Below are 16,289 nucleotides of genomic sequence, written 5' to 3'. Positions count from 1 at the left end.
TATGTATATAGGTATACATATGCATGCAACTAATAAAATTTAATGTTTAAGTGATAGTTTCAAGTAATTATATGTCATTATTGCATTTTCATGTATTTCTACCCAAAATATAATAATATCATTTGTGCAGAGGAATGGATGACTAAATATATATTCTTCTATTCAAGATGTCCTCAGGCCTAAAACATTTACAAATCACTGTTACAGAGAATGAGACTACCCTGAGACTTCAGTAATCACTACTTTGGGGTTTTATTAGAAATTATTTCTCAGATGATTTTAAAGATAGCTCTCAAGGCAGATATCACGTTTCACAGTGACCACATTTATTAAAGCATCATCTGAAAGAGGGGCACTTCAGGGATTTGAGCACCTGTAGGAGATGCATAGAGGGTATTATGGTTTGGATCTAAATTGCTCCCCCTGCCCCCAAGAACTCATGTGTTTGGCAATGTAGCAATGTTCAGGGGTGAAAAGATTGAATTAAGAGAGCTGTAACCTGACAATTTGATGGATTAACAATCTGAATGGACTACTGGGTGGTACTGTTGGTAAGTGGATGTGGTTGGAGGAAGTAGGTCACAGACATGGCCTGACACTATTTACATCTCTGGCCCCTTCCCGTCTCTTTTTGCTTCCTATTAGCCTTAAAATTAGTATTTTTCCTCCACCACATCCTTTGGCCATAATATTCTGCCTCCTCTCAGGCCCAGAGGAAGTGAATTGGTTGACCATGGGCCAAATCTCTGAAACCATGAGCCTCAAATAAACTTTTCCTCCTCTGAGTTACTTTTGTCAGAAATGTTGGTCTCAGCAATGAAAAAAGTGACTAACACAAAGGGTTAACATTTTCTGGTAGTTAAATGTCCTCCACCAAATCTCAAGTTAAACCGTTTTGACTGTCTTTCAGAAAGTACCCTATACCACACAATATAACAGATATTTCAATTGAGAATTATAAAGCCTGTGTTTTATGTTTCTAGAACATACTCTAATTCTCTTAACTGCAATTTTTACTATTAATTTGTTTCCCTATATTTGCATTTTCCTCCTATCATCTTTTCCTCAAGCTAAGACATCTTTTATAATTTTTATTCTGTTTTCAACTTCTTATCTAAGTGTCATATAATCACCAGTATACCTTGATTATTTTAGACATTTTAGTCAAAAGATTTTTGTTTCTCTGCCCTAGATTGTGACTTATACAGGATGCTTTGTTGGATGGTCATACTGCTGAATGATAGCCATTTCCCCACATTTATAAAGCCATGTGAAACAGAGGGTCAGTTTTATTTACTTTCTTGTTTAATTAAAATGACTACAAGCAAGACATTAATCTGAATAAATTCTGCATTTAACAATAAAAGATTTGCATACTTCTTACATAAGTATATATTACTTTCTCAAATACTGTTCAGTCAAGAAAGTAAAAAAAATGCCTTAAATATGCCATTCTCATTCTTAGCACATCTATTGCCATACATAATGCCATTATCACAATAAAATCACAAAATTGGTCACAGCTCTCTTTCCTACTAAGAAGGAATCCAGTTTACATTCTTTCCAGAGATCTTGCCTAGGTATTTTAAATACCTATGTTAATATCTAATACAGAGTCAATAAATGATAGATTAATGAATAAAGCATGGATTAAGTTAAACCATGAAAAAACTCATTTGAACATCATCTAGTATGGCTTTATAAAAATGAAGAATGACTTTTGCTAAATTGCTGTTTGAAAAACCATCAGTTGGCATGCCCCGTGCTCATCACTGGATTCACAAACTAAGGCACAGAAGATGAATAAAAGTGAGATCCAAAATTAAACTTTGGGGGATGACCAATACAACTTTCTACCCAAGTTACTCAAATGGAATAGACATTTTACCTCCTAAATAGTAAACGATACCAGCCCCATCAGTGGCTACTTTTTAATCATTTTGATCTTTTATTCATTGCCTGCTAATACTTTGAAATATATTTTTGTATTTATCAAGCTGCACATTTTATTCTACCATCAGTTTATAAAAAAAAAAAAAAACAAAACTTTATTCTTCACAATCATAGTCATCTTTCAATAAGCAGCAGGACTAAAGTCTTACAATCTCGAGTTAGAAAATAGCATTCAGAATAACTTCCTTCCAATTACAGCTTTCCTCTGATGAACCGCCCCGTGGAGTACAGTTGCATTCCTTGGCAGGCCTTGGCCCCACCCAGCTGATCTCTTGTATAGAGAAATGCGAAGGAGAACTTTCAGTACCAACTTACTAAAAGCATCTCTCTGCAGCGATGCCTATGTCTCCACTTAGCCCATTTTATTTTCACTGCAGCCTCTCTGAAAGGGGATGAGTGCAGTTCTTACTTAAAGGCACAAGACATTTTGAAGAAAAACAACTCTAAAATCCATCTATCCTGTTGAAGTTGCTTGTCTAGGAAAGGCGTGAACACGGAAAACTTGCAGTCAGCTCTGTGGGTTTTATTATTCTTGGATTTCCAAGTGAAGAGAATTACAGGAGAGCCTGGAGTTGCTATTGATTAAAGTACAGTGATTCTTCCCCTTTCCTGTGACTTTTAAAACTTCGGTAGTGTGAACTTTGCTTTACATGGTTCCTTGAGAATTTTGCAATGTCAGCCATAACCTTTGAACTGGATTACCTTTCTCCCAAAGGATTCAGACATGAGCAGACTTCCAGCTCTGATTTTACTTCAACCTGTTTAACTGAACTCTCTGGTGATTCCAGCGGATTGGATCTTCAGTACTCCACTTCTGTCCCCACTGGTAAGCTAACCTTTAGATGAGTATGCTTGAGTATCTTAACTTGTACCTGTACTCTGTTAATGCCAGATGTGTGGAAAAATAAATGCTGATGCCATCTACTTTATGGTAGTACAGCTGATGCTAATTTTAGTTTATTTGGTTATTTTTTCCAAAATGTATACATATAGTTCGAAAAATTACAGAGGGATAAGAGGTTCTCTTATCGAGTAAAGACAAACTCAGTGAACTCAGAAGTATGTTACAGTGAAATGGACTTTTATTCTCTTGATGTTCCGGCCTATCAAGGCTTAATGTTGTTTGGCATGAGTGGTAAAATCATAGATCTTATCCATGAAAGCAGAGAATAAGTACTACCACCTTTCACTCATCTCTTATTTAATTATATAAAGGATAATAAATGTACTTTACATTTTCATTAAAAGCAAGAAAATATCCCTTCGGTCTGTTATTTTGTAACCTGATTTAGATTACATATGAGCTGACAGTGCTGATAAATTCAGTATGAAAAATTTTTATACGTACAGGAATTCCTATTGAAGAACATCACAGCGTTCATTCTTGGCCTGAAATTTTGAGAGAACAATGCTATGCTATTCATTGTATTCATCAAAAAATTTCTCAGACTTGGTTTTCTAATGAACAACTCTGAAATATCAAGGAATTAATTGTTTTATAGAAAATATTTATGTGATAAATGATAAATACTGTAAGATAAAACTGCATTATGATGATTTACTTGTCTTTCCTCATGAAAGAAAGGTGTGTGATGTAAATGTAAAAAGTAAGCAAACGTTTTCATAGCACTAGAGTTTGATCTTTGCCCATTGAAAAAATAATTAAAAGAATAATAAATTCAGTTTCACTACCAGAGGATTCTCTTGAGAATTTCACTCACATTTCTTTATTATGGGTTGTTGGAAAATATGTTTTATATGTTTCATAACTAATTAATTATTTGTTCTTCATAGATACTTTGTATTAGATAAGTTGTTTTATAATAGAGGCAGTTCTGCCATCAAGATATAAGCCATGCTTTTAAATTTTTCTTTCAACTGCAAGAAATCTGTATGCTGTTATTTTTTTTTCCCTTAAACCAAGGCTGTTACTGGATATTAGATCTACAGTTTCACTAAAGTAGGGAAATCAGTTCTTTACAAATGTAAATAGCTTTATAAAGTAGACTTGGACAGGAAGAAGAGGTTTAGGAACAAAGTACTTGACAGTTTAATGAAGGTTTGAATATCACGATGGTTTCACCATATTTTATCTTCTGGTCAACTCTGTCAGAGTTGACACTTCCATTTCATTAGTTTTACCGGTTGTCTTTATGACTTACACATCCATAGCTTTTTCCAAAACTTTTTAAGCCTTATTATCATACACATGTTCTATAAAAATGAATTATGCTTTCCAAGAACAGTTCATATTATTCAGGGTAATTTCCAATAACCCTGACTCCCTACCACCATTCATTAAGATCTCACTAAGATCAAATGTTGTCTTCCTACATGTCTATTGTTATCTCTATATAAAAGTTTTTTTCTGTTGATATGAATCAACAAAATATTTGTCATATACATGAAAGTGTCAAATTGCATCTTTGTTATACTACATATGTCCATGATTACTATTCTTCTAGATTGTTTTTCTTCAAGGTGCCATTTCTCAATTATTTATAGCTTATGTAATATAAATGATTAACTAAATGACCAACTAGTACATAATGGTGCATCTTTTTAAGGATCTTTCTGCTATAGGGAATACTGTTTAAATCAAGTTATACATGCATTTCATTTGCAAAAATACTATGTGGAAATTGTCATGAATTGCTACCTGATGATACTATTGTCCTTAAGAGTACCAATATGGAAATTGGTCTTCATTTGGAAATGTTTTGGAGTGTTAAACATTTCACAGTGTACTTTGATGCTAGGTCTTTAACCCTAATTCTTGTAGAGAAAAGTTCTACTTGTTTTATTCATTAAAAGTTAATTTATTGAAGACAGGATTAGAAGTTAGTGACTGGAGTGTCCATATATAAATGGAAATAAGATGATAGTTGAAGTAGGAAAAGCATGCTCTTTTAGTCTTGATGGTAGGTAGCATGTTTTAAACCTGCATGTGCACATATTCCTAGCATGGGGAAACAAAATATATAGATCATGTTAGTGCATAGAAAGTTGAGCAGTTACGTCTAAAAAGAAATGTGTCATTGTCAGCAAAAACAGCATTTGCAATTTTTATTTACATCATGACTTATAGATAACTCTCAATAGCTCTCATAAAATGTCAGTGAAGTAGTGCTCATTTATCTTAAACTTCATTCAGCAGAAGAAGAATTAAAATCCAGAAAAATAGTGCAATTGGAAAAATGTCATACATACATTATGTGTTTGATTGTGTGTATGTCTGTATGTGTATGTTGGGCAGTGGGAAGAAATCAAAAAAACCTTTATCTGTTTTCTTTCTCTAAATTCACTGTTATTTTCTACCCAACATCATTTGGCAAGTATAAAAAAGACCCATGGAGAAAAATACTTCTTTATATTCCAGAAATGCATTTGATCAGTAATCAGTACTAAGATATAAATGTCCATTTAGGATTGTGAAATGAGTTTTAAAGCTATAATAGTTCATCATGATCACCAAGATAATGATCATGATCACAAACACATATATAGCATTTCTTATGTGCCAGAGAGTGTTATAAACTTTATATAAATACATGTAATTAAATGTTATATACTCATTTAACCCCAGCATTATATCAGTTCACTATGAAGGATTAGGTAATAATACTCCCATATCAAAATATAGAAGCACAACAGACCAATTTTTCCTAGACCATACTTGTAATAACAAATGAAAGACCTTTTCAGAGGCATGCAATCTAGGTTAGAACTTAATTCTCTTACATGTTGTGCTATTCCTATGGTTTTTCCAATAAGGATGGTAAGTAATGTGTGGTATAGCAATGAGTTATTTCCCCCTATGAGATCAGCAGTACACATATTTGAAATATATTAGTAATCTGTTTCTTATGTCCAATGTGAACAATGAAAAGCAAGTTATGTGTTCATAAGTGCAAACAGTATTAACACTTATTCAGAGATATTTATAACTTAACATATCTTCAATATCTTTAAATTATCTATTAAACGCCAATAATTTGTGCAAAGTTTCTTGAACATAATTATATCTTTGACTTTTATGACTTTCTCGTGACTGACTCTACCTGATATTTAGAAGTCTTAAAATTAGGAAACCAATACCCTGCTCATGTTGTGATCAATATAAAACAAGTAAGATTTGACTAGTACTTTCTGAAGCAGACACAGGCAATATTTGAGAAGTTGTCCTCTCCCTTTCTTCATTGTTTAATTCTCAGTCAGAATGACTTATTACTGAGCCATTATGCCTGCATTCTTTGATCTGAAGGCTTCTGAGTCCTAGCTTTCTTGCCAGACACTGAGGAACTCACACCTATAATTTCTCTTTTATTAATTATTTATATTCTAGTTCAAAATGAATCCATTGGTCCATGAAATAGACATGACATTGCTTTAGAATGTGTCTCAGTACAGTTAGGTAATGAACTCCTAAGCAAAATCATTTAATTAAAAAAAAAAGAAGTACAGTCAAAGCTATCTCGATTACATGAAGATAAACTTGTGACAATAAACATTAATTTAATATATAAGGGAGTGTAAATTTATACAAAATTGATATTACTTATATTGCAGAGTGGTGGGAAATATGTTAGACTGATTCCAAAGAATTCAAGACCATTCCGCTTTTCATTTATTTTGTCTTCTAAACAGGAGTGTCCCATTGCTAGTCATATAACTTCCAATACAAAAAAGTAATATTTTAATTAATACGTTATCCTTATATCACTTATCTGATAGTGTACTTCTAAAAAATTTAGTGTTGAAAAGTTTTTTTAGCATATTGTATAACTTCCTTCTACTGTTTCACAACATAGTCTAGTGTATTTAAAACATAAGTAGTTCAATTTTACATATGTTAATTTCATTCAATCTATAATTTCACATAATTAAGACTCTAGAACTTTTTACATTGATCATATCATAAAACTCTGTGATGTGCTTTGCATATCTGGTTTTAAAGAAATAAATTATGTAACTTTGATGAAGTAGTTGGAGAATTCTAATGAACAGTCAGGATAAGGTCCTGTTCAGTTGCCAACAAGCTATATTTCCTTAGGCAAGTTTTTAACCTCATTCCTGAGTCATTTTCGTCATCTGTAATATGTCTAGATTAGATTGATTGATGTTGAACACAATCTGCAGCTATAAAAAGACTTTACAAAAAACAATTAGTTCTAGAGCATTTCCACTGTACAACATTAAGCTAGATAAAGCCAAGATTAAAAAGATGGGAAAGATATACTTCTCTCACAATAAGGAAGGGGAATAGGGAAGAATTACTTTATATTAGGTAGAGGGGAGTGAAGGGAGGGGAAGGGGTATGGGGATAGGAAGAATAGTAGAGTGAAACAGACATTATTACCTCATGTACATATATGACTGCATGACCGATGTGATCCTACAATATGTACAGTCAGAAAAATGAGAGATTACACTCCATTTATGTATGATCTATCAAAATGTATAAAGGCATTCCACTGTCATGTACAACTAATTAGAACAAATAAAATAAAAAAGATATACTTCCGTTTATAATTCAAGAAAGGGGAAATACTAATGACACTGAGCATATTATATCATTACATTGTGTGCAGGCACAACTATGTGACAATAAATACTATCTTTATGTACAACTATAATGCACCAACAAAAATGTAGACAAAAAGAATAATATTTGTATAGATTTCATAAGATGCATAGTCCTTTTACATTTCATTATCACAACCAGTTCCTAATGTTCTTGCTGCTACATTACTGCAAGTGCAACTGCTCCTGTTGCTAATTTACATGCTATTATACTAATAATGAAGAAAAGAAGAACAAATCTGTGGTTCTATTGCACTAATGAAGCCAGATACATGACATACTACACTCATTTAACTTTCTTGATAATGTTTTGAAGTACGAATAGGTTAACTACTATAATTACCTATCATTTCAAAAATAGATTTTTATGTCAGTATTCACCCATCTCTTGAGGGTGGTTTGGGATTTCATGAGGCAGACTTTGCAATGACTTCCTTGTCTCAGGAAATGTAGAGCCTGACCTCTGAGAGGTACCTCATTTCTTCAATTCTCCCATATTAATTAAGTAGCCTACAATTCAATTCCACTCTGGAGCTAACTACCCAGGGTTAGTGTAGAACTTCACAGCCTTAAAATTTCAGTTCCCCACTTCAGATGACTCTCACAAATACTGGCTGTCCAACTTTCCCACACTTCTGTATGACTTGGTTAAAAGTTTGGGGTTCCTACAACCCTATTTTCAAAATTCAATAATTTGCTAGAACAATTACATGCAGAAAACTGTTTTATTTATTACAGTTTATCATACATGTTATAAATGCACAGACAGATGAAGTGATATATGCAGCAACATCTGGAAACTTCCCAATCTAGGACTCTCATTCTCCATGTAGTTAGGTGCATCCTCACAGTTTGTGGTTGTTTTCACTGCCTCAAAAGTTCTGTGAGCCCCATAATTTTGGAGCTTTTATGGAGATTTCATGACTGTAACTCAATCTCTAGTCCCTGAGTTCTCCTTGGAGATTGGAGATTTTTATGAAGGATTCAAACTTCCAATCAAAGCTTGGATTTTGTTAAGATAGAGTGAATTAGAGGATCTGACTTTATAAGATACTTGTAGCTATGACCCATTGCCACAAGATTAATGGTAGTTATAATTCCACCTTTATCAACTATATATATCGATTCAGTGTCTGTTTGGTTTTCCTAAAGCCAAAGTGTAGCCCATGGACCACTTGCATTATGAGTACTGGAGTACATTCAAGACACAAAGATACTGTGATCTCATGCTAAACCATTTGTATGTGAAATGTGCGAATAAAACTCACAAATCTGTATTTCAAAATTCCTACTATTGCTGTCATGCGCATGAAAAGTAAAAAACTGAGGCTTTCTTTAATAGTTATAACAGGAAGTGCCCCTTGCAGCAATATCTACATTGTGGCATTCCTCTAGATGATTACTGATCATAATAAGCTACAGTCAGCTATACTCTTGCCACCAGATTCTGTACAATGATTGTATATTTATTTTTTTTTTTATTTTTTGCACCTACATATGTCCCCAAGAAGGATTCTGACTTAAATTCTTCCAAAAACTTCTGCTTCCCATTCTTTCTACACAATATCTCATTCTTTCTGCATTGAATGTCCAGCATACCCACTTTGGTAAAACTTATCTCAAAGGGAATTTATATTTTCTGAATTTAATCTTGAATTTAAATGTTTTATCTTTTAGATATTATGTTTGACTTTTAGTGTATTTCAACAAATAGAGAAAGAATAAATTCCCATAAGATGAGAGATATGCTGTACTTCCCTTCCACAAAGAGAAATTCAGCAAAGAGTTGTACGAACAGAATGAGTTGAATTATTTGTTGCTAAAATGACTTTACAAAGATGGACCAATTGATAAAAAGCTTCACTTCCTTTGTGGTAGTTTTAAATCTAACTCTGATCTCTTAATGGCTTTGCCTAAGGCCCTTCAAATCATTCCCTCTTAAGAGGAGCAATCCAGGGTCATATAATATGCATATTTGGGGTGCTATGGTAAAATAAAAAGTTAATGCTAATGTGATGTTTTAAAATGAAATAACTTCCAACAATCATCATTTTCTTAAATGCCTGTAGAAAATATTTCAGTAAGAATTAACATTTATTATACTTCACAGAGATGAATAAAAAGTGTTCCTTTCTGATCTATACAAGGAAGTGCTAATGGAAGTATTGGTAAATGGCCATTACATTACTGCATATTACCTATTATCTAGGCGAAGTTTGTTCAACTCTATAGATACAGATCCAGGAACAGAGATAAGTAGATATCTCTCCTCAAGAATTTCCTAGTATTATGTCTTCCTGATCCCAGATAAATGATTTTTACTCTGTAATCTACAGTATGGACAAATCTTGGTTTATCCATAACTTTCTACAATAAAGTTTTATGGTAAAGGTTTATGATGAGATTCTTAAGTTAGTATAATGTAATGTGGCCACAATATTGTAAAGTTCTTTCTAGGAGGCATTGATAGGGATAGCAAAGGATGTGTTCTGAACTAATATTAGGAATCCAGTATGCTAAATTTTTAGGACCAGATACAGAAAATGCACTAAACTGAAACTTGCAAGTGCTATTCTCCCTAAAAGTAAAATGATTCAAGTTTTTCTTTATAGTTAATCAAGTTCACTTTAATTTCAATGTGTTTTTGTTTATTTATTTATTTATTTATTTATATTTGGAGTGGGAGATAAAATAGTAGGTTACGGCAACATCCTGTGAATGAGGATGCTATTCACTCTTCACATATGAGAAATATCTGCGTATTCCCATGGTAAATATAGAAACAAAAGTATAAACAATTATTATTAGTTATATAGGCAAGAGAATAGAGGTTAATGAATAAGAATATTTATGAAAAAATTTGACATTTTGTTTCTAATGACTTCCAAATCACATATAGCATTTGATTCAGGGAAAGACTTCTATATCGAGAAGCTCATTTCAAAAAGAATCAAGTATATGCACAGAAATAATAGAATAAATAATGTGTATTGTAGAGTTTTTTTGATAGAAAATATGGGAAACAACTTAAGTAACTATTGATTAAATTATAAAATTAAATGATTAAATTATAAAATATACCCAATGAAAGTATGTTTTAGAGATGTATAAAAGAGACATTATTGAAACTTTTATTGACACTAGAAAATATTTGTATCATAATATTAGATATGAAAGACAGAGAATTATTTGCATACAAACAGAATTTTTGTAGCTGTGTTTGTGATTATGTAAGATTTCACATGCAAAAGCAGTATAAGAAATAGATGATGTACCAAAATAGCAAATTCTGTTATACCTGAAGGATAAAATTATTGTAAATTTTATCTCTTTTTTCTCTACTTTGTTTTCCAAATCTCCTTGGTTAGTCATATATTATCTTTATAATGAGAAAATTTTAAATAAATAAGGAATTCTACCATTTTACACACTTAAAAGAGAAACATCTTTCTTGATATTTGACAATGAGGAGGTAAATCATTCCTCAGTCCTTCAGTAAATACAGGTTTTTTGACATCTGAGAATTTTCAGGCCTATATTTGTCTCTCACACCGTCTTGAGGACCCTCTTTATTCTATTCTCCTCATTATGCTGAGACCATAGTGTAAAGGCCCACATGAAAACATTAGGTCCTCAGCATACAAATGTCCCAGTTCTACAACCTCCCAACTCTCTTACCTCCCAAAATTCCATATGTACAAAAAATACACATAAGTGATCATTTATTATATTCAAAAATAATTGTAGGTATCACATTTGTTATTTTTTTATTTGAAATATTTTCCATAAGCAAAATCTTTTCACTTTATTACACAGAGAGTGATTCATGGAAGGCAAAAACACTAGGCAAACTGAGGTACTGAGGTGTTCCATTGATTCCCCTTCTCCGTTGGTTCTTTTTAGTTATATTTAACAAGAGGATTCATTTTTGATATGATTATAAAAGCCTGGAATGTAATTTGTTCTAATTCAGTTTCTAGTACTTCCCTTCTTCACTCCCTCCCCCTCCAGTACTTCCTCCTTTCCCTCTACTCATCTTTCTGCTATGAATACAAGTAAGAATAAATGTTGGCAAAGATGTGGATAAATGACAAATATAAAATAATGTAAACTAGATTAAATTTAAAAAAAAAACAATTCTTTTTAAATTACAACTCATACATTGCTGGTGGGAACACTCTGGAAAGCAATATGGAGATTCCTCAAAGCCTAGGAATGGAGCCACCATATAATCCAGCTATCCCACTCGTTGGTATATATCCAAAAGATTTAAAATCAGCATACCAGAGTGATGCAACCACATCAATGTTAACAGCAGCACAATCCATCCACATTCTGAAGACTGGAGTTATAAAGAAAAAAGGAGGTGAATAATTACAGTCATGGGAACATCAAAAAGCTAACAGTAAAAGAGGAGAGAAAGATATGTGTACAAAACCTGTATTAGCAATAACAAAATGTTGGAAAGCAGGAGGGAGAAAATTGTATAATGGAGAAATAATTTTTATATATCAGGGTAAAGGTCAGTAGTTGAAGACAGCCAATATCTCTCTGCCTGCTTAAATCTGAAGAGGTTTGTTAAAAAAACAGTTTTACAAGTCACAGAATCATTATATTATCTTGAGAAATAGGTTTAAGTCTGTTTTCAGGAAAATAATCATTGCACAGTCCGATAATGGAGCATGCGAAAATAGGCAAAGGTAAAACCAGTTTTAGAGATCTGCTGTTTTTGGTGAGATTACAAAACTGCTTTGACCCTGGAACAACACTGATAATCACCCTGTTCCTATGGGAAAAGGACACTGTCCTGCTTTTTCTGTCAAATCCTGTGCCCTGTCTGGTTCTTCATGGGTTCGCCACAAGGCTACAGTAGGACAATCCCATGTAGGACATGTGGATTGACAGTAGTCAATAAGAGGATGCTTCAAAAGCATTCTGCGTCCCCCTCTGTATTTGAAAACTAGGGACTTGGATAAGACACCCTTGGAAACTCTTTCCAAGACTGTCTAAATATTTCCATAGGCATGTGACTAAAAACAATAATCCTCTTTATTGAAAGAATCCATGAAATCCTGCAAATCACTGTACTTTTGAGTGCTTATTGCTTAATATAAATTTGACTTCTAGAAAATCTAGTTACTGGCTTCTGATTCCTCAGCTTCCTGTTATAGTGGTCTCACCTGCCATCACTACTGGACTTTTCAAATCTCACTCTGCTGCAGGACATGGAGCTACTTTTCATCTCCTCAAGAATGTTGGAGCAAATTTTACTTGTCTATAGAGTAAGTGGCCCTCATTATGGACAATAGTGGTATTTTGCTTATTGTTATAACCAAAGAACTGCAAACCTTTTCTATGTTTGCATCTAAGTTACACATTCTCATGTTTCAGCTTTAATTTTGCTTGCCTTCTGTGTTTTCCTATATGTAATTTTGAGTTCTCAAAAGTTAAATATACTTGTTTATATCCTCTGAAAATTCAAGGCAAAAGATTCTTGTTCCAGTTGATCCACAGAAAATAAAAACTATCATGATAATCTTAGATTTAATGTTCTTATTTTCTACCTTTTCATAAGTAAACCCATAAGTAAACTATGACATGAATTTCCATACTATTCTGAGCTACATAATGTAATTATACATTGACTTATTTATATAAAAGCAGAGTTGTTAGCTAGAATAAAGATAATCCAGTTATAAATTAAATCATTACATAGAGAGAATTAGAAAGGTAGCTGCTTAGATTCTAGAGTCAGATGAGCTGTTTTAGTCAGCCTTTTAATTACTGTGACCAAAAACCTGACAAGAACAATTAGAGGAGGAAATATTTACTTGAGGGCTCACAGTTTCAGATGCATCAGTCCCCAGAGGGCCCGCTCCATTCCTTGGGGCTCGAGGTGAGGCAGAACATCATGGCAGAAGAATTTGGTGAAGAATATTGCACAAGGAATCAGAGAGAGAGAGAGAGAGAGAGAGAGAGAGAGAGAGAGAGCTCTATACAACAAGAACAAGATACACCCCAAAGACATACCCCTAAGGACCCATCTCCTCTAACCACGCCCTACCTGCCTCCAGTGACCACTCAATTAATCCCTACATCAGGAAATTAGTTCCCTGATTGGGCTAAGGCTCTCATATCCCAATTACGTCACCTCTAAACCTTCTTGCATTGTCTCACACATAGCTTTTTGGGGACATCTAGTATCTAAATCATAATGCTAGATGAGAGTATGTACTGATAATTATTAGTTGTATGAATTCAAATAAATGTTCGTTTCTATTTCTCCATATGTATTGTGACATATGAAGTGTATAAAAATCCCTATCTGATGGAATTGTTAAAAACAATTAAATAAAATAATGACAAAAAAGGAAATTAGCACCAATGCCTGCAACTGAAGTCATATATATGCTGTTATTCTAAATACAATCTATTGGAGAGATTACATATGATAATGGCATTCCTAAAGATGGTGATTGACCATGTTCTGGAGAATATAATTTATATGAGCCAAATTGCAAAATTTATGTAGTACAAACTGAACTGCTTAAAACTGAGATGCAATAATCCCCAGGAATAGCTAATAAGTGTGTATAGAATATGTATCACAAATATCAGGAGCATTTGTTTTACTTGATAAATAGATTTACATACTTTTAAATAAACAACAATTTGTCAGGGATTAAAGAAAAATATAAATTTATTTAAATGGTAAAATATCACACATAAAGAAAATTCCTATTACCCTGTGGTTGCCTATAGGTGTTCACTTTCCTATACCAATGGAGGTACATCCAAAGGGAAATTTGTGAGGCTCTGGAATTAAACAGAATGGTGTCAGCTGCACAAGGAGCTTGGTTCCTCTCAGTTCTTTGGGTGCCAATGTCCCATGAGAATGGTGGGTTCTAAATGTTCTTAAGGGAGTCAGTGATTGGACTTGAATTCAACTAAACTGAATGTTCATTTAAGCTTCATAAAAGAGTGCCCACTGCTCAGAATATCTTGTGTGTTTTTAAAGCAGCTGGAAATTTTACTTTACTTCAAAAGAACTTCACAAAAGGAAACTTGAGCTTATTGCAGTACAATAAGATTTTGAACGATCCATTAAAGTAGAAAACAGAGATATCAGTGATAATCGTGCATTATCTGGATCTGTTTGACTAAATTGAGCTTGTAAATAAGCAGAGCTAGATATATAAACATTTTATGTAAGAATGTGATATGAGAGTAAGGCCAAAAAATCTTGAATGGTTGTCTAAGATTCGGCACCTAACGACAGAGGTCAGTCTATGATTCACTGGTTTATTGAGTCCTTTGGTATCTAATTCTTGCTGGTTATCATGGTTTAAATACATGGCATGGAGTTTTTCATAAGAAAGCTATGGTGAAAACTCAGATGCACAGTAGATTTTAGAACCTGCACAAGTTTACTTAGTACTCCTCTGCTCTTTTTCAATGGGACATCTACTTTGCAGAATTGACTATGGAAATGAGAAAATATGTAGAAAAATGCATTGTTCAGGAAAAGTACATGGAGTACATATTTAGGGGTATGAGATGTCTTCCCATTCCTTTCTCCAGTATGCTGCCTACTTACATTACTCTTTGTGATCTCTCACTCCCCAAATTCTTAGGCTATTCATATGAGATGGTGTGAGAAAAAAAGGTATATATTGAATCTGAAAACTAAAAAGTATCTATGTTCATGAGTACTTATAAACAGACACTCATATTACTTGAGTTTCCTAATTAACTTCTGAAACTGCATGACTTTTAGACGAAGCTCCCTTGAGAGTGATTTGCAGTAAATCCTAAAAAGACAAAGATCTGGGAGTTTGAGCTAACCATCTTTGGTAATATAGTGATCCTATCTCATCATTTGTTGGTTTGTTTTCCACTAACTTTGAAAGCAATTATCTTTCTCTTTTATCTGCCCTGCAGATGTTTTCTTCAGCATTCTTTTCTGATTATATAAAATATAAACACAAACCAGCATTTCCTAGTTCTTCTTTTTAACTGAATATCTGGGTCCAAGGAGTGAAATTTCAGAATCCATGCCCCATTGCCAAGGCCAACATTGAGACAATTCTCAAGACAAAAGTGTTTGTAGAAGTGGTGAATCCAGTAGCTAAGTCCAAATACAAGCTTCTGGGCATCACCCAGCTTCTATAAATAAAGGTGATATATTTTATAATTTCTGATAAACATAAGAGTAAAAACAAAGAGCTTGGTCATTTTTTAAAAATCTTTTTTAGCCTTGAAAATAGATAAAACTACTCTCAAAAATTTACTTCATTTTTATAGGAATGTTTCAAAGGATTAATTAAAACAAAGTAGAACTCTATCAGCTCCAGAAAATACATATATATCAGGGTTCACAGATTTGAATGGAAATTGATTATTTTGTCACAGAGTTAAGGTAAGGAGAATATGAATTAGTGGTAGTTCCAATCTATAATGTTTTACTGTACATGAGTCAACAATATAGTGCGGAACCTACTAAAATGCAAGAATTGTTCAAAGAGAAGAATTTATTTTAAAAAATAGAGGAAGGCCTCTGCTTTTATTGAGTCTGAAAGGAGACAGTCCTTTATTCCTTCAGTGGTTATAAAGCATTTTCATTTCCAGATGGCTAAACTAGAGAAAATAATCTTCCAGGGCTTAACTGCCCCACTTCTATGTTATAATATCTATCTATTTTTGACACCCTTCCTGCTTGTTTCTCACATACACACCTCCTGGCTCCTACCTTG

At 33.2% G+C, this 16,289-nt stretch overlaps 1 protein-coding gene across 1 annotated transcript in view; it reads left to right on the top strand.

Moving 5' to 3' along the window:
- The first annotated feature begins 2,390 nt into the window (after window positions 1-2,390).
- The window catches only part of Ano3 (anoctamin 3), a 441,314-nt gene continuing 427,415 nt past the window's right edge, over window positions 2,391-16,289 (top strand). Inside the window, exon 1 of the mRNA XM_047517051.1 lies at window positions 2,391-2,779. Within this exon, the coding sequence (XP_047373007.1) occupies window positions 2,626-2,779 (154 nt within the window). The 5' untranslated portion in view covers window positions 2,391-2,625. The remainder of the gene's footprint in view (window positions 2,780-16,289) is intronic.

The sequence above is a fragment of the Sciurus carolinensis genome, chromosome 11 (assembly GCF_902686445.1).
Source record: "Sciurus carolinensis chromosome 11, mSciCar1.2, whole genome shotgun sequence".
NCBI lineage: Eukaryota > Metazoa > Chordata > Mammalia > Rodentia > Sciuridae > Sciurus > Sciurus carolinensis.
Note: the sequence above shows the minus strand (reverse complement) of the source record. Positions and strands in the feature narration are given on the sequence as shown.